Below are 19,150 nucleotides of genomic sequence, written 5' to 3' on the forward strand. Positions count from 1 at the left end.
CCATGCCACCAAAAACTGTTCTGTAAAATAAAGCAGCTGGCCTTTTTTTTTTTTAATGCATCTAAGAACTTTATAGAGAAGAAGTTCAAGCCCCCTTCTGTAAGAAAGGATAAAAGAAAATTATAGTCTTATCTTACTCTTATACACAGGAAGCACTCACTCATCCCCATGCTACCATCATGTCCACTAATGGCCAACTTTTACCCTATCGCTCTGCACAAACACAGGCTCTCAGTGCTGAATGCATACACACTTGGTAAGAAGCCCTTGGGCAACCTGCAAAGAGGCTTCCTGTTGGATACAGCCAAAGCTTTAGTTATGCAACATTAATAAGGCCCAGGGCCACATCTACTTACCAGCCTGAAACACAGCTTTCAGATTTTAAAAAGCACTGATTTCTGCTCCTGAAATCTACATTATTCCCCATTCAAAAAAAAAAAAAAAGTTAAATGTTACTAGCACAAAGACAACCCAACAAATGCTTTCAATCAATTCACGCTCTCTGGGGCTGATTAGAGAGAATTGTGTTTCAAGAGATGACATTGGGGTCTCAACATCTGTTTCCATTCCATATTAGGAATGAAACTACCTCTGAGAATTACTGGGGAGAAGGGGGTAGGGGTGTGGAACAAAGGAAAAAGTCACCAGGATGGATATATCTTCAGCAACAAAGCCAGCAAGTAAGAAAAAAGCTCAGGCTCAATTTTTTGTTCCAGATTGGTCCTTTAGCACCTCTCCTGGCTGTATTCTCCCCACCTCTGCAGTATTCCAAGTGACTGTTTTCCACTTCACAGTCAAACATTCTTGGGGGAAAAAAGATTTCCATAAGATGACTAGCTTTCAACAAATCAGCATGAAAATAAAGTCTCAAAATACTACACATCTAGTCCTATGTTAATCCAGCAGGCACCCAGAGCAGCAGAAGCATGTCCCACACAGGGGAGATTACTCTACCATCAGGAAAAGACGCTTAAATTTCTTCTGTCGGACTAGAATTCAAATGAGTCACAGCTAAGAAACAGTGTGCTGCAGATGTGTCACGTATGTTTAATCCAAACTAACTGTGATTAGCTATTCAGCAGATTAGCAAACCAATCACACTTTCAGCTGCATGATTGCAGATCCTCTCTCAGGGAAGCAGAGGCCAGTGGTGGGGAAGGAATGTGCTAACTGCTCTTTCAGGAGTGTTCCATGGTTGCATCAGGGTATATGGGCACTCATGTACATGACACTTTAAATGGCACAGAGGATTTTCCTGTGCTGGTTTTCTGCCTTACTCTTGATGCTAACCAGTGGTTCCTGGTGCTGCTCAGAAAAAGAAGGGCTACAGAATATGAAAATATAACAGGGAAGAAAATCCCACCTGGTGCCATGGTATCTCTTGACCAGGCTGTCAGGGTAGTGTCACATCTACTGTCACCTCAGCTAATTCTGCAATCAGATTGCTTGCTTCAGACAGCTTTGTTTCAAGGAAGACAGTAACTCTCCAGATGACATATTTCAGAAAACCAGTGCTGCTTCTCCAAGCCCAGTCAGGTACCTGGTGCTGGACAGATAAGCAATTTTTCATCCCATGTCTCTGCTCTGCAAATGGACTATCATCGTGTATCTGCAAGTACACCACCAAACCCCAGTGAGTGTGAGGAGTTATTCCTGCAACATCAAGAATTCAAACGGCTTTCCTGACTGTTTAAATCCTCATGAAGCTCATTCAGCCCCTTAGAAAGATTTGTATCTGCTTTAGTCACAAGAATTTCTCAAATCGACACAGCTATCTGTAATAGAGTCTCCCAGATCTCTCTCTATATCCAGTGCTCTTCTAGGAAGGATTTTGAAGATCAGCTTTGGTACTAGGCTTTCCTGTCCCCCTCTTCCCTGCTGTGAGGGCTATAAGCTGAAAGCGGTACCGAGCTGTGCAGAGGTCTTGCTCTGAGCTGACTTGGTTCCTGGAGGAAAGACAAACCTTAAAGCCCTGTCTGGCAGCTTCACTTATACTGCACTTATACAGGCCCCTTCAATTCCCCAGATTTCAGTGGCCAGTAGGAAAGTCCTCCCGCCTGCCTGCACTAATTCCAGTATCGCACAGGAAAAAAAGCAGCCCTGCCTCTGCTGCCAGCATAGGAGGAGGAGGGAGGGAGAAAGCGCTGGGAAGGGGAGAACACATCTGGAATCAATTGGAGAGCGCCGAATGCCTCGGAAAGAACTGCAGAGCTGGCAGAAACCATAGCGAGGAGCCACGTGTTCGGACGTGACTACGAAGCAAAGGTGGGGGACGAGACACATACAGCATACTTAAACACAAAACCAGAGCTCCTCTTGGGGCTCTTGGGGATTTTTTTTGTGCAAGCAGCTAAACATCTCAGTCCTGTCATATTTTCACTGCCCCTGGCCTATCATGGATATGGTCAGAATTCCATACAGAAGACAGGAGATGAGATGAGGCAAACGGGACCCATCTGTGACTCGAGTACCAGGATTCAGTCACGCAGCAGCAATATTATATCAAGCTGCTCTCAGGGCACAGGGTGGAGGAAGTCTGTGACTGACTTGGCACATGTTTGAGAACAGAAATTTGCCGGTTTAAAAACGCAGATTTCTTCCCACAGTTACTTTCCATTCCAGCAGTGCATTCTGCTATCTCCTGCTACTCATTTGTTCCAAGAGTAGTTTTCCATTTTTCAAGGAAGCCTCCACTATGTGTCCTGGAAAGCAGAGGTTCTGGAAAGGAGCAGAGAGTCATGGAGAAGCAATTCACCAGTGCAGCAGCCTGGCACAAAGAGTGACTACAGTTGTTCAGATATATTACCAACAAGTAAGATGTGGGAAGCACTGCTACTTTGGTACGTGGCCTTGGCCAGATGAAAAATAAGACACATGCTTCCATACATGAATTTTAAAAACAGAATTAAAAAATTCAAAAGGAACACAAAAGAGCCACAGAAATGACGACAAGACTGGAAAAAGCCATATGGCTGTGCACTGAAAAACTTGAAAAGCCCAATTTATTTTGCTCATAATTTTTTTTAAAAATTAAGTGGCAACTGATTATTTTGTGAAAGTATATTAATTGTGAGGGGGGAAAAACCACACGCTTATAATATTTAATCTAATTTAAAAAGGCATCAAGAAATAGCCAAAAGCTGAGACTGATAAATTCAGCTCTGGTAAAAGACACCATTTCATTTTGTTTGCTGATTTCTAAATGACAGTCATTAAGTCAGCTGCTGAGAAGGACTCAGTCCTTTCCATCTCTTTGCACCTTTGTGCTGAAAACATTATGTCACTCAAAACAGAGGTACCTGAGTGAGACATAATGGCCCACACCACATGTACAGCCAAAAGAGGCTATCTAAAGCCAGATCTATAGGACAATATTCTGGAAAGCTAACAAGAGCTAGTGGAAGTCAATGCACATAAACGAATGATTAAACTCAGGAGCATACACATTTATATGCAAAATGACTTCACCCTATGGAGAGGAAAAAGCTATTGAAAAGTATAGGTGCAGTTTTGTGTACCACCTAATATGATAAACTACCAACTGGCCTCAGAATCAGTGCCTCTGCTTCCCTCCCCAGCCGTTGAGAGCTCTTGTCATGCCACGGCCATTGCCAGAAAATTAATCCAAACAATAGTCATCTGTTTGGTCATAAACTGAACTGTCTCGCTTTATATCTGCTTAAGCACGATGCCCAAAGTGGTGAGGAGGCTGAACATATGGCCAGGGCAGAGAGATGAGGGGGACTATTCTTCTCACAGCAGCCCACAGTTACGCTACATTAAGCGCAACTTGAAAATGCACCTGAAAGCCACTTCATACAAGAACAAGAGGCTACGTGGACATTTAGCATATGTTACTGCCACTACCTGTTTCACTTATGCTTAACTTCTAAAGCACGCCCATGTAAGCCAGCACAAAGCTGGTTTGTACACAGTGAATTTGTCAAGTATCTCAGAAAAGATTTCCCCATTGTTATAAAATCCTTTTAAAGCCTCTTTCCCCCAGGCCTTCCAGCTAATGTATGTTTACCAAATTCCTGCTGTAACCACAAACCAGTATAGACTTCTCCCCTACACAGGCCACCTGCACAGCTGAAAGGTAAAACTCGAGGTCAGCAGCACATTTGACCACCTTTCAGGTGTCTTCTCCTGGGCTGGGTGCGATTAATGCAGCTCCTGTGGCCCCCAAGCTCAGCAGTACCTTTGGAAGAATGCCCCTCTCCCTTGCGACCACCACATCAATGCTTGGTCACATAAAGCGCGTGTGGGTCTCACAGTAGTGATATACCAAATATTCACATTAAACTACTGGCAGTCCCACTTTTAAACTGCTCTATTTTACTAAAGCTTAAACTGATAAACCTTAAAAAGCTAAACTGAGATAAGGGCAATCCCGTTTCAGTGGCATGCCTGTCAGCATCTGTAGCTCCCTTAATACATTACTGCAAAGGTTCCCGTGAAATTTACCCCCCTGCATAATTCCCAGTAGATCTCCACCTTCCACAGCCAAGTGCATTAAAGGTACTTCTTTCTCCCTCCTCATGCACCTACAGAAAGACAAGAGCACAGGATATGCAAAACTTAAACCCTTTCAGCCAGTCGGTTTGCCCTTCTGTACATCCCCTTTCACGCACACAGTGTCAGGCTAAACAAAGCCGCTCACTCCAGGATACAGGCCTGGAAAAAAAGCATTAGCATCTGGCAACCAAGAGCAGCACCCCAGCATAAGAGCCTGAGAGCAAATACAAGTCTCTGGCACGAAGAGGAAACACCGAGATGTACGCCTGACTGCTCCTGTCAATCTTGCAGTGGGGGAATGCCCGATTTTTTTTTTTTAAATATATTTTTATCATATTACTGAAAGAAAATGCCAGGGACTGCTGTGGCCCCTGTCCCTTGAGGCTGCACTGCTGCCATCAGGCTGCACTGCCTTTGCAGCGATGAATATTTAAACAGGGCAATAAATATTTCAGAGCACATTCATCCCAATGAGAAGTCTACTAGCACAAGAGAGTTGAGACAACTACGCAGAGCTGGGGCTGCTCCCTGTTCTGCCTCTCCAGTTCTCACACCGCCTGCCCTCCCTTGGCCTTACTTCCCTCCAGACCTCAACAGAGAGCCTCAAATATTCACGAGCACAGCTCCGGTTACTTTACAAACAAGCAGAAACACCCATGAAAAAGTAAAAAAGTGCTCCACTTTTCAGAGAGGTGCAGAACACAACGAGTGCATGCTTTGCTTTCACCTCTTCTGGGCTTTTGGGTGTTTGCTCTCAGGAAGAAAATAATTTCCTTGAAGACTCCACAGGATCTTAAATCTTTTAATACTGCACCTCAAAAAAAGCAAGAAACTAAGAGCAACAAAGCCAAAAGCTTGACAGCACCCGGTCGAGTGAGAATGCACGACAATCTCTCTCTTCCCCCCACAACTCTCTCCGTAATTTCAGTGGTGCATTTACTCGGGTATTTCTCCGGTGCAAGCAGCTCTGCTGGCCTCTCAGTGGGATGCTAACAGATGTACAAAACTTGGCCATCACTGGCATGAATAAAATTGGGTAGAAAACAGGTTTAGGACATAACAGAAAATGTATTCATTTACTCAGCTATCACCTGCATGCCCTTCATGGCTATTTCGACTGTCATAGTGATAAAAGCTTGGGTTTTTAACTAGGACCTTAGCTACAGTCTCACTTCTAAATTTTTGGGGTTTAAAGACTATTTTACAGGGTAACTAAAATTTTGCAGAAAATCAAAATCACATATAAAGAGACTTATTCAGGATCAAATTTATAGGGCCATGAAACCTTTGGTCAGAATCAAAAATTATGTTTCATAACAGCTTCCACTGCGTATCTCACTAAATTCAAAAGATCTGAGATGTTTGCTGGTTATACGATACATGGAGAAGGCTTCAGAAAACGGGTATGGCTACTCTGAGTGAAAGGAAGCCAAAAAGACACCCTCACAAACAGCAGCCAGCAGACAAAGGGTTATCTTAAATGACAGGCACAAGCTAGTCTGCCCTGGCTAACTGAGCTGCACCAGGACATCTCCTTTCCAGGTAAAGACTGTAATAAACAGTATATAGAAAGAGTCACCTCTGCCTTTCTTCGTACCCACAGACCATCTTTTAAAAGGTGATGGTAACTAAGCTGCAATCTCAACGTATCACATGCTGCCCAAGATGCCTCTCGGACTGCACAAGAACACACTTCTCATACCTGGATCCTGGCCCAGCTTAAGGTACAAGCTAGGCACCAAATGGTTCAGCCCTGTCATGGCTTAGGCACAGCAGGGAGCGTGCAAGGGTATGCAACAACTCAGCAAGGTCTGCAGATGCACAGTCTTGAATTAAACTGCTAAATTCCCCTGCAGTCTCATTTCAGCTGCTTTTAGTCCTTTGAAGGAGGACAGCCGGGTCTTTGCTTTGCACAGAAAGGGCCCCGCAGCACATCAAGAGTGAGTTTCCTACGGCAAGCCAGAGCTCCTGTTATTTCATCCCTGGTCCTCATAGCCAAGGGAAGAGACCAAGGTAGGACCCAAGTGCTGCACAGCCCGTTTGGGATGGCTAGTTTCTTATTAATGAAATTCTCTCTCATTCTCTTGGTCTGTGGCACGAAATGGCTCCAAGCTGAAGTACTGAACTGTACTTCAGTACTGAACTGTCAAATAGCAAAACCTCTTTCCATGTCAAGGAAGAGCAGCTGCCTACTGAATAGGTGGATCAATCACCTGACGCTACCCTCTGTCCCTTCTGCTCTTGAAAGAGCAGTAGCATCCCTCCTTCAAGACTGGTGATCAGCCATGCCACCAAAAAGATGCTGTTTACATTAAAAGTATAAAATAGCAGTCACAGCAGTGTAATTCAGAGAGTGACAAAAATCCTGCTGCTTTGCCAGCACTGAGTCCTGGGGTTTTACATCTCTGCTTCTAACCACCACTCCAGCTGCCCTTTATATATCACTGAAACTAAAGGATCCAGTCAGAAGTCAGACCCAACCTGACCCAAAAAAACATCTTGTACTTTCCTATCTTATTAACAGACCTCATACACAGATAGAGGAAAACTTCTCGGAACATGAGTATTACCTCACCAAGTCATTTCGAGCAGGAGCCACCATTTTACAGCAGATATCAAAATAACGAGTGTTCCTCTGCTGACTGTGCAGCTCCGTGTTATTCCCATGATGGGCCACATACCCAGCAGCACACTAACATGTTAAAAACCAGCATCTGGTCCCAGGCAAGAATAAAAACCCGTGTTTGATACCATACAAAAAGTGTTAGGAAGGAAAACAAGGTTTAATTCTGTGGCTCCTGAGGACCTCTCATGACTCAGAAAATAAATGCAAACAGATGTAAAAGTTAATTTGGATCATATCAGCTTCACCGGCATGCAAAGGGCAGAGTAGGCACCCTGGGGAGAGGGAGGGAAAGATTTGCCATAGCTCAGGTTACTATTGCTGACAGTTGACCTAAAACACCCCAAGATTTCAGCAGACTCTGCCAGATCTTCTAATTTTCAAAGGTGCAACCGATTCCTTTAAGAGATGTGATGTGTGAAACACTAACACTAACTGAGGTCAGGGATGAAGGAGATCCTGCAGCACAACTATGTAAATGGTCCAGATGATAATCCTCACTGCTTTAGAACAAGCCAAATTAACTGAAACAAGAAGAAAGCAGAAGTGAATTGTTCCTTTGAAGATGTAAAATTTTCGATCCAAATCAATGAGGACATAAGGAACTGAAGTAATTTCTCCGCAGTCTGAAGCTACTGCACAGAACAGACAGACACGGACAGTTGCTCTGTCCTACAAACATGCTCCTTCAAAACAGATGTCTGTCTGCAACCCAACACACTCAGTTTGCGAAGCCGGAGACCCAGCTTGCTGGACGGGCTCCATGGAATCATCTCCCAGACAGGCCAGCACAGCCCACAGATATACTTCATCAGTGTCAAACCTGAGAAATGTTCTTCAGCACGAGCCCTCAACACTTGGTTTTCACTTTATTTCATTTGACGAGTTCTGAACTGCCCATCATCACAAACCAAGCATTGTTTCTGTCCTATTAAATTTTTAGGAAGAGTTAATGTTCAGAAGTGGCCAACGACAGCATGTGTAGTAGCCCACAGCAGCAAACATATCTATTGTTAACTGAAGTCCCTTTGCTTTGTTAGGACTTGAAAATGCACTAGACGATTCACAGGGAGACTGATGTATCTGAAAAACTTCCTTTAAATCCTTTAAAATGAAAATTGCTCTTTTAGCTTCCCCTTACATGTCTAGGACATAAAGCCTTTCCAGAATCCCAGTATTTGGCACCACAGGGTACAAGGACCACCTGCATTTTATAGCCATGGTTGATCTTAGATGATCACAGAAGAATTGGTTTGAGCAACAGCCTCTAGTTTTGTGTTCTGCTTCTGCTGAGTACTACCAACATCACACCTAATCAACAGACTCATCTCCATGCACTTAAGCAAGAGCAGGACTAATACAGCTGACCTCACATGGGGGCAGAGGAGTAGCTCATACAGGCACAGTAATCCCAAGCAGAAATTTGGGACAGACACGGCTGAGGGCAATTCCTGAACCACTTCACAGCTGGATTGTGAAGATGTCCCTGCTCATGACAGAGGGGTTGGACTAGATAACCTTTAAAGGTCCCTTCCAACCCAAACTGTTCTATTATTCTATGATTTTATGATTTGCTACAGGAACATTTCTGCTAGGATTGCCTGAAAAGTAGCCAAGAGGCTCATCACAACTCTGCATTTAAATCATGTCAATCAAACGTGGTTCTTTCCTGCCACCAGATTCTTTTCTCCTAGATTTAGGCCATAGAGTGTCTCAGAATAACTGTACGGTGACACACAGAGCCTCACAGCTAACCTAGAGGCCTACTACACTTTTGAAAGCCACTACAGCCTTCTACAAATGTCCTAGAAGAATGAAATTTATCTTCCTTTATGCTCCTCCAAAACATTAAGAAATTCCTATTACTCAGCTCCAGCTATTCTTCCCTGTGTTACAAATAACATAGGTCAGAGTTTCCTACCCACCCACTAAAAAAAAAAAAGCCACCGGCTTTCTAAATACTTCTGCTTTAAGCAGAAGGCTGGCTAGGAGATGCGTTCTGGGCCCTGTGGCTGAGCTCTGCCAAGCAGGACCCCGGCCACCCATCAGGCAGGGAGGCTTGGAGCTGGCAGGCAGGAGGCAGGGTAGGCACAGACCTGAATGGAGACTCTCAGCTCTGCAGCTTCCAGCGCAGCTTTCTCCTGACTTCTGTGCCACACTTGCAGTAAGTCCTGCAGCTGTCAAAACCAGTTAAGAGTACTCCTAACAAAACCCCAAAAAAGCCCTGAGAAATCACATTTGAGCTGAAAGGGACAGTAAAGTCACCGCCTTTCTTACCTCTTCATAGCAGGGCTTGTTACAGGACCTTCCTTTTGTCTAGGGCCAGTCACCATTGGGCTGCTCAAAGCTACAGTTTCAGACTTGATGGAAAATACAGCTCAGGGATCTTTAATCTGATTAAACCCAATTTAGATTCATGTCCCTGAATAAGACAAAGTATTCAGAAATCTTGCTTTCCGACAAAGCACTGAGATCTCTGCAGTATTTTTTCCACTCTTCTGAAGCCCATGTTACCAGATAAATTCATTCTCACACTCTTTGCAGCATTTTGATCAAAAGAAGCTTTGAAGGGACCTAGAGTCCCTCAGAAAAATTCTCTTATGATGGAGGTTTGTAACTGGCTTTGGATGACCTAAATTCTTTCTGACACCAAGAGGGTCAGTCCCTCCTTGACTACACCTCTTCATCAGTCACACCTATTGTATGCTCATCACAGTCTGTCACTCACATCCCTGTGAAGGACACAGGAAGCAAGGAACTGTCCCAAGTTTCCACCACAGCTTTCTGTCACCACCTTTCTCATTCCTATATTTCACCACACCATACTCTTTGCCATAGATTGGCTCCATCACAGTCTAACATGACTCTCAAAAAGCATTAACACTTCCCCAACCAAACTTAGATAAGAGGGACTCCTGGAACTACTTTTCCTCCCTTTCCCACTGCTTCGAGACAGAAGGAGCTTCATCCTGGAACGGGGTGGAGACAGACCAAAGAATGGTTTTGCAAAGCAAATGTAACAACATTAAACAGCATCACACACACAAAGAAAAGCAAGGGGCAAAGTTAAAGCAAACTAAGCTGCATTAAATATTTGAGCACTAAGCAAAGTTAACATACCACAAATACCTTATAGTCCAACCAACGGTCAACAAATTGACTAATTCACTAATTTCACCAAATTATCATGCTCTTCCTCCTCTACCTCGTGATTCAGGCTGGAAGAATCCTTTGTAAGTTAAATTAGATCTAAAACTCTGTCTGAAATCCTTTCCCTTGCTGTCCTATTTATTCTCAACCACACTTTACAAAGCAGGAAGGGACACATACTGGAAAACAAAAGCCTTATGTACTCCTGCTCCCTAATATTCCTAAGTACTTTGCATAATTGTTCAGTTTTGATAACCTCTTTTCATATGCTGCAATAGCAAAAATAGGAAAAGCTACAAAGAACAACAAATCAAATTAAGGGTTTCACTCTACATGGAGGGTACACAAGACAAAAGAGGACTAGTGCAATCCAAGAAATCCAAACTCGTCTCCAAGGCATTTTTAAATCAGTCTTTTTAAGTAATTTAAAGCAGGTTTTGCTATTAGGACTGGAGGGAGAGTATAGGCTTCAGATAAGGAGTTTCAGCGAGACCCGATAGATGAATGATGGCCCACGCACTGCATAGGTCAAACTCTGATTATCTAAATCTTGGTTAATCAAAAGCAATTATCTGAAAGTCAAATATGCCCTCCAAGTCAGATAACTCAGCAAGACCAGGACTTATATAAAGCACATAGAAATCCTAAACTCCACAGGACCACATCTGCCAACAGTATGAATTTTAAGCAGGATAACTGGGAGGACAGTTCAGACGGTTTTAACCATACTCAAGACTCCCAGCCCGAGGGCAGACTTCAGAAGCTAGAAAGATTACCCTTGCAATTACTTGGACATTTTTGGTGTCTCCATGCACCCTCAGATTACAGGCTACTTGGAGTGCAATTCCAGTTAGGTATTTAGAGACTACTCGGGGTAAAAGTCTCCATTACAGGCAGGCTGATAGAGCCAGCCTGGTTGATACTTCTCATTGCAGGATGTAGTTTTCAGTTGTTTATAATTCTGAGAAACCATTCAAACTGAAGTTTTTTTTCAAGCTATCTGTAATTGATTTTGGGGTTGGCAATTTTTTTGTTACTTCAGCCATAGCAATCCAACACAAGAAAGAAGTAGGGGGAATATTTTGTTTTGTTTATGATTAAGGGGGGAGGAAACCACCCCACACAATTTGAAAAGTCTATGAGGACTTCATATTTCACAGAAAAACTTGCACTTCAGGAATCTATATTTAGCAACCACACTAAAAAACCTACCAAAATCTGACCAACATTACAACAAAGCTATGGAAAACTACAGTACCTGTCTTATATTTTATCAGCTAAATCTGCTAGTGCAGTTGTATGCAATGGTCCAAACTGGCTAAAAAATAAAAGGTAAGGTAATAATTATGCAAAACCTGCTGAAAAGGAAAGAACTGATCCATTCTTTATATTTATTATGGAAAGAACAAATGGTGGCAAAAACGTTTTATGTTAAATACTAGGAAAGACTTAGCAATGCTCAGAAAGGTTGGTAGCGGCATTGCAAATGTTTTTAAGGCAGGTTACTTGCCATCAGGAATGGTTCATATATTGTTTATCCTAACAGGAAACAGAGATGCTCTTGAGGGTGGCTGGCAGTGCTGCTTGCACCCCATTTTCTGTGATTTCATGCCCTCATTCGGGGCTTGTCCACAGCTTCACAGGAGATACCAGCCATATCATATCCAGGTCTGTAGATCAAGGACAGCAGGGAGATGACCCATCTCCTGTACTTTGCACCATCTCCTTTGTAGGGATGATGTAACATGAAGTAGCAGTTTCCTACCTCAAATCCAAAAACCCCAAGAAACAGACCTGTAAGTACAGCAGGAGGTAAGTAAATTGGGACAAGAAGCCTGGGCACTAACAGGACAGACAGTGACAGTGAGCAAAGGGATAGAACAGACAAGTTTGACTGCAATAGGAACAGAGAAGGCAAACTAAATGAGGAATGCAAGGAGTGGGTGGAGAATTAAAAAAAACCTATGACAAGGAGACTGTAGTGAGGACAGGGAGGAGGAGGAAGAGAAGCAGAGAAAGAATAAGCAGGTCTAAAAATCAGCTCCTTCAAAAGGAACCGAAACGATTCAAGCAGTAAAGCAGTAGTCTGCCAAAACAGGAGGGCATTTAACTGAAGAGGAATGGAGACAGGGAGAGCACAGATACACATTTGTATGGGACAAGCTACTGACCAGGGATCATGAGGAGAGAGTGAGAGGAAGAAGATGTATCCATCAATCAACGATGGAAGGCAGAGGTGAGACAGGAAAGGTCACGCAGGGATGGAAGAGAGGGGAAAATGTGCATACCAGTGTACAGCCCCAAAGCCTAAACCAGAGCTTCATACTGTGAAAAGACACCATTCCTCTGCTGTCAGCAAATACACAAAACCAACTGGCAAGCACTGACCAAGCCGGCCTGCACAGAAAATGACAACTAATTACACATTCAGTAAAAGTGGCAGAGGTCTATGGGATGCATTTGGGATGGCCAGCTCTGCCACAGATAACTTGCAGAGGTCATCATGGTGCCACATATACTGAAGCTGACGGGGACTGGTAGAGGGTTGTCTGTTTTTTCTTCTCTTTCTTGTGGAAAAAAATAGCATACAATCATGTTATTAAAGAGTATCATAAACAGACACAGAAATAAAGAGAACAAATGAAGGTTTCTTTCCCATCTTAAAATATGGAAATGCCCTGGAACTGGAGTGCCTTCCCATCACCATCTTGATCACTCTCAATTCGGTTTGAGAATAATATTGCTCAATGGACAATTTTGCAAAGAAAAAAAATCAGGTATTAACGCATGCTGTTTAGCAAGCACAGCGTTTATTCTGTTTTCTTTTATACAGATAAAACACACTCTATTTCTTCAAAAAGCTTTCAGTTGAGTAATAATCGCTCTAGCTTCTGTGAACCCTACAAAACCAGCCTATACATCCCCTGCTCTCACTGGTCATAGAATAACCTCCAGAAGCCCAGCAAAACACCATCCTGCACAGGACAGGGTCATAAATAACTCTACAGGAGGACACCAACATACTTTTGGTAGGAAAGTTAACATTTCTCTACTCTAATTCCAGGGAACATGTCATATGGGAAGAATACTGACTACATCCTTTTACATAATATTTGAGAGCAGACTGAGGTAAATTAACCATCTCTTTCTCAGTACTTAAGACCTGCAAGGCATGCCTATTAGTGAATTCTGTGACTCTGCAGCTGGGAGGTAAGTAGGTTACAGAACTCATTGCAAAGGGGCAACCAACTGCACACATCATTTGCTGAAAATGGATCTAAAACAGGAACATGGAGCATTTTACCTGAAGTGGTTAATAAGACCAGAATCCATGTCTGAAAAAGATCACATGCAGATACACCCATTGCACTGGTGTTAGAATTTTATAGAAGACTGGTCAATACTAATTAAGTACAATGGAGCCATCATGAATTAATAACCTGGAGGGAAAGACATTGCTGGTTTTAAGGGCCTCCCTCCTTCTCAACCTTGAACTTTTCATAATTTTTGGTAGCTCACTACAGCCTTTTCACTGATCCAAATACTTCATAAATTAATAGTTTTTAAAATACAGTTCAACAGTATGTTAAATTTACACAGCCTTGGCAACCAAATATCACAGCAAAGTTAGGCATCCTCATTTCTCAATTCCTGGGGATAGCTACCTAGTCACCTGCAGGAGAAATGCATTAGGGAGCAGCGAGGTTATTTCTAGGACAGGGACTCAAGGAAATGGCAGTGCTGTATCAAGTTCCCTTTCACATCTCCATCCTGCCTAGGCAACGCTGAATACAGCTTCTGCCATCCCAAGGCAGCTCTGCAAGCGCCTGCAGCAGTTTGCTTCTACTCCAATGCATGCGAAAGTACTCAGCTCAGGTGGTAGAAAGACTTTAAAAAAAAACACTCACTGGGTTCTGACAGGCCCCACTGATTTGTAAGCCCTTCTCAACCAGTAGTTAGTGAGTATCACAACAGTTATAGACACAATGCACAGCCCCACCTCAAGCAACCATGTCCTAACATCTGGAAAAGTGAGATGGAGATTAATCTCTACATTCCCCAGGGAGATTCTCTTGGAAAAGTGACTGGCCAGGATTCCTCTCACACAAACCTCTGATGCTGACATGGTGTCTGCAGCACCAAAAAGAAGTCCTACAAGAAACAGTAGAAGGGAAGCAAAAGCTAGGGGATAGGTACAGGCACTGAGTCAGATACCACGCAAACAAGCACCACTTTCTGAACGGCAAAGAAAGGAGAAGAGCACAATTCCATGGACAGGACAGAGAAAAGAGCAATCCCCCTCAGACAGCTCACGCAAGTTTGCAAGAGTAACACCAAAGCAAGGAGCAAACAGCAAGGATAACTGGCCCCAAAGGAAAGGGAGATGGAATCCTCAAAGCTGGGAAAAGCGACAAGGGAATAGTCGTAGCTCCTGAGAGAAGTCAGAGAGGAAAAAAGGGGGCCTTCCACCACACATAGAAAAAGCTTTTGTTTTTTAATTCTTTCTTTTAGGGGAGCAAGGGAATCTTGCAGCATTCATCTTGCCTGGGGGAGAACAGAACCTAAAGCAGACATACAGGGATGGGAGGAGGGAGACTGTTCTGGGACTCATCTCCTTTACAGACGGTTCAAACAAAGGAGGACGGTCTCCTATAATGGGATGCATTGTACACTTTCAGCTAGCACAAGGTGGTTGTCGTGACAGGGTTCCCCATCTCCTGTCTTCCCCCTCCAAATACACACCCCCTGCATGATCCCAACATGGAGTTCAGACAAAGATCTGTTTTATCACACCATTACTGTAACAGGAGATGGAGAAAGATAGGGAAAAGGAATGAGGCAGAGAAATGAAAAGGAGACAGAGGCCTTTAATGAGTCAGCTGCTGCTCTGATTTAAATAAGATCTCCATTTAAGGAGCACTGCAATTGGGGTTTTTTTAATTTTAAAAAAAAAATCACTGACTGAGTAAGCAACTTTTGGCTGCACAAGGTTGTCTCACAGTTACACATGGGATCTGGGAGGGAAAGGGTTATGGAAGGGGGAAGGGAAAGGGAAGAAAACCTCTGGAAAAAGTGAGGCTGCTTGCTGGTTCATTTTAACAAGGACATAAATTAGTCTCAAAGCCACAAACGCCATCACCTCCCCAAGCCCTGGGCAGAGTGTAGCAAGTCAAACACGTGCCAAGATAAACGGCGCTAGCTGGAGCCTCCAAGGGGTGCTGGGGGGGACAAGAGGGGGCATGCTGGCAGGCAGGGCAGCGAAGATGCTTCAAATGGTGCCACAAAATGGAGACTAGTGATCCTACAGCTGCACAAAAGCGGACCTTCAGATGTTTCTGCCTACACCCACATCAAAAGCTGGGAACTCAAGACAGAGAAAGACGGAAAACGGGGTGCTGTGGTCGGAAAATAGCAGTTCTCCCTGGTCTGGCTTTAATTACCACAAGCAATCCTTCCTCCTCCTCCTCTTCCTATCTTGGAAGAAGGCCCGCCAGCAGGCAGCAGCCCAGGTGAAAGGTTCCACTGCCGACAGCAGGGAGGGGAGCAGACAATGGCGGGGGGGGGGGGGGGGGGGGGATTCATTACAAAGGCAGGCACACATACATACACACACACACACCGGCTGCCAGGGCTGCCACATGGGCTGGCGCCCGGGACTCCTTAAGGAGGCAGCAGCTCCCTCCCCACTCTCTGAGATGCTCGACACCTTCCCCCTCTCCCAGCCCTGATGGGAAACAGATTCGGAGGAAAACGCCAGCAAGGCACTGGGCTGTCCAAGAAAGGGAGGGCTTTGTGCTCTATGCAAGCCAGCAACCTCACCATGCACCACACGGAGAAAAAGCCTTTTAGCATATAATTCCCATCCACAGAAGAATCTCTCTTTTATCTGCAATTAGCACATAATGTACTGGGCCTCGTTTAACACTCATTTTCACTGATTTAGGATTAAGGGGGATAAGGCAAGGGTACTTTCTGTTAATGAATCTGAGCTCTTGCTCTCATTAGCAATTTTGGTTTCCTCTTTTTCAAGCATGTTTCTGCCTTCCAGCATCTCTCTTTCTTTCCATCACTGTTTCTAGTCTTCCCACTCCACACACTCATGTTTACTTTGTTCTACCAGCCTCTCATGCCTCTATAGAAGCTGATCTCCCAGACTTCCAAGGAAGATAGGCAAGCTTGCTCCCTAAAACACAACAAAACTCAGACCAGGCAAGCAATAATGTCTGGAGACTGAACCAAAAGGAACAAGAGACTGTATTCATTCATTGGCAATTACCAGCTTAACATACCAACAATATTTATTTTTCATAAATGAGAAAGAGCCCCAAGGAAATAAGTTCACAAGTTGTAAGTAAGGCCATTCCACTGCTTCAAACAACACTGCAGAATGAAAATAACGTGGTTGGGGCTATTATCTTGGATTTGCCATGCCCCTTCAGCCCCACATTCAGCCAAACCTGCAGTGAACTATTGCTAAGGACCAGCCTAGCAAGCCAAATGCTCCCCCTGAGAGAAGGCAGCACTGTGCTATAGCTGAACTCACCCGTGCTGTCTCCTCAACTCTGCATACAAGGGTTATCCATCATTCATCCAGATACCCAACTGACACACAGTCCAAGCTCTCCTCCCCTACTGTTTTTTTAAATATGCATCCTCTTCAGCATCAGTGTGTAAATACACAGCACAGATCCTGAAAACCTATCCTAGATAGTACATACTCCTAAGACAGTTGTAATTCAAGGTCAAACAATACTAATAATGCACAGTCTTGATACCTCCTTCCCCAGGTCAGTAAATTAGCAATTTCCATGGAAGACAGATTTCCCAGAAGTCTATCAGAATATCCCAAGCCTTTAAATGAGTTTATACCCTCCCCTATTTCAGCCAGCGCTCCAGCATAATCCCATCCTTCCCAGCTCCACATGTCTCCCATCCACCAGGCTCATGCTTCAGGGTGCTTGGTCCTAGGCACACACGAACTACACACTCTTGCATACTGGTGACCCAGGCACCTTCCTGCACTGCACAGACACGGGCTCTGTGCGTGACAGCTGTGGCTCAGAGCACATTGCAACACAAGGCTGTGAGGAACGACTCTCTGAAATGTGCACACATCAGTCTGCAGCTTAGGGGTACACACCTGCACCTAACCAGGCAGGCTCTGAGCACGCAGCAATACACAAATGGACCCTGACTGCAAAACACGGCTTTTCAGCATCACTCGCTAAACTAAATATAGGTCCAGAGAGCCTCAGGAGATTTCTGCAGAGCTCTTCTGTCTCAAAACAGAAAGCCTTGGTCCAGATAAAAAGGAATGTGTAATGGAAGGGACTAAAAGCAGAAGGTGGTGCTTGGGAGTCTGGGAAGATACCTTCAGAGCGGAGAGAGACCTATTTTTCAGCCACTGACAAAAACATGGCAGAGGAAAAGGGTCAAAGTGGTGTCACTTTTTGCAGCAGATCATTCTGAGTCAGACACCAGCAAAAGCATTGACTCTTGTAGTGGGACAGGAAGGATCTCAGTAACAGCAAACGAAGACGGATTCAACCAGGGCTAAAGAAAGCCAAGGCAGTATGCACCTAGTCTAAGACCTGCAAAGCTCCAACGAGAAACAGCACTTGTGAAACCCAGATCTGGAGAAAAGTTCCTTCTGAGAGTCCTTCCCTCCACCCCCTTGGGGAATATCCCCCAAAGGTTTCCATATCTCTGCAAGGCACTGCGGGGGCATTATATAATGCCTAACTCCAAAGGATTTCAGCTCCACGATGCTGCTCTCCTATTCCTCCCTTTGCCCGCTCCCTCCGGCGGCGACTTGCAGATGCCATGCCAAAAAAAAAAAAAAAAAAAAAATTTTGAAAATCCAAAAGCGCACAGCAGCCTTAAAAGGCGAGCACTGTCCGACGAAATCCCCTTGCGAGGCGGTGGATGCGCGATGGCCCTGGCAGCTGGGCGCGCTCCCCAGGAAACGTCAGCCTCTTTCCCCCGGGAAGACACGGGCAGCCCCACGCCTACAGCTACCTACAAGGTCTTCCCGGCCCCCGCGGTGACCAGCAGCCGGATGGAGAAACGGCTGGGAAGACGTTTACCTTCGGGATCGGCCGCTCAAAGGCGGGTTTAGTCTAACTCGGAGCAGGGGCACCCTCATGCACCGCTTCTCTCTAGAGGGCACTGCGAGGTTGCTCCGGCCAGGGGGACCGCAGGAACCCCTTCCCCGAAGCGCCCAGCCCGAGTGCCCGCCGCGGGGCTCCTTCCCGCAGCGCTGCCGGCCGCTCCGCTCCGCTCCTTCCCGCACCGCGCCGGGCGCCCGCTCCCCGCCCAGACAAAGCCGGGCTGGCAGCCGCCGGCAGTCCGGCCCGCTCGCCAGCCTTACCTGAGTTACCATTTTCTTTTTCTCCATAAACCAAAATGGGGGAGCCCGACCGCAGGGGGGAGGGAGGGGGAAAAAAAAAAAAAAACAAAGAGGAAAAAAATAAAATAAAAAAAAATAAAATAAAAAAGCAGCAGCCCCGTGGAGGCGGGCGGCGGGTGCCTGCGCTGCGCTGCCTCGCCGGCGCGGTGCCCCCCGAGCCCTTTTTCCTCTCTTTCTTCTCCCGTGTTCCTCCCCTTCTTCCCCCTCCCTCCCCCCGCGCCGCCCCCCCGGCTCAGCCAGATGGCTGCGGGAAGCGCCGCCCCGAATGCCGAAGGTAATTAATGCGAGCCGGGACCGCCCCCGCCGCGCCCCGCCTCGCCCCGCCCGGCTGGGCTCGGCTCGGCACGGCCACCCCCCGCCCGCCCCCCGCGGCAGCGCCCGCAGCCCCGGCCAGGCGCTCCCTCGCCGGTCCGCCGGGATCCCACCACCACCCTGCGGGAACCGCGGGG

At 45.4% G+C, this 19,150-nt stretch overlaps 1 protein-coding gene across 7 annotated transcripts in view; it reads right to left on the minus strand.

The window, feature by feature from the left end:
- RBFOX2 (RNA binding fox-1 homolog 2) overlaps positions 1-19,150 on the minus strand; it is a 109,321-nt gene that overhangs the window by 62,962 nt on the left and 27,209 nt on the right. The window contains exon 1 of one of the 7 annotated variants that reach the window (XM_027666625.1): positions 18,663-18,894. The exons of the other annotated variants lie outside the window; for them this stretch is intronic. Within the exon in view, the coding sequence (XP_027522426.1) occupies positions 18,663-18,689 (27 nt within the window). The 5' untranslated portion in view covers positions 18,690-18,894. Of the gene's footprint in view, positions 1-18,662; positions 18,895-19,150 lie in introns of those variants that run through there. 7 annotated transcript variants of the gene reach the window in all.

The sequence above is a fragment of the Corapipo altera genome, unplaced genomic scaffold (genome assembly GCF_003945725.1).
Source record: "Corapipo altera isolate COAL_440 unplaced genomic scaffold, ASM394572v1 1, whole genome shotgun sequence".
NCBI classification, from domain to species: Eukaryota; Metazoa; Chordata; class Aves; order Passeriformes; family Pipridae; genus Corapipo; species Corapipo altera.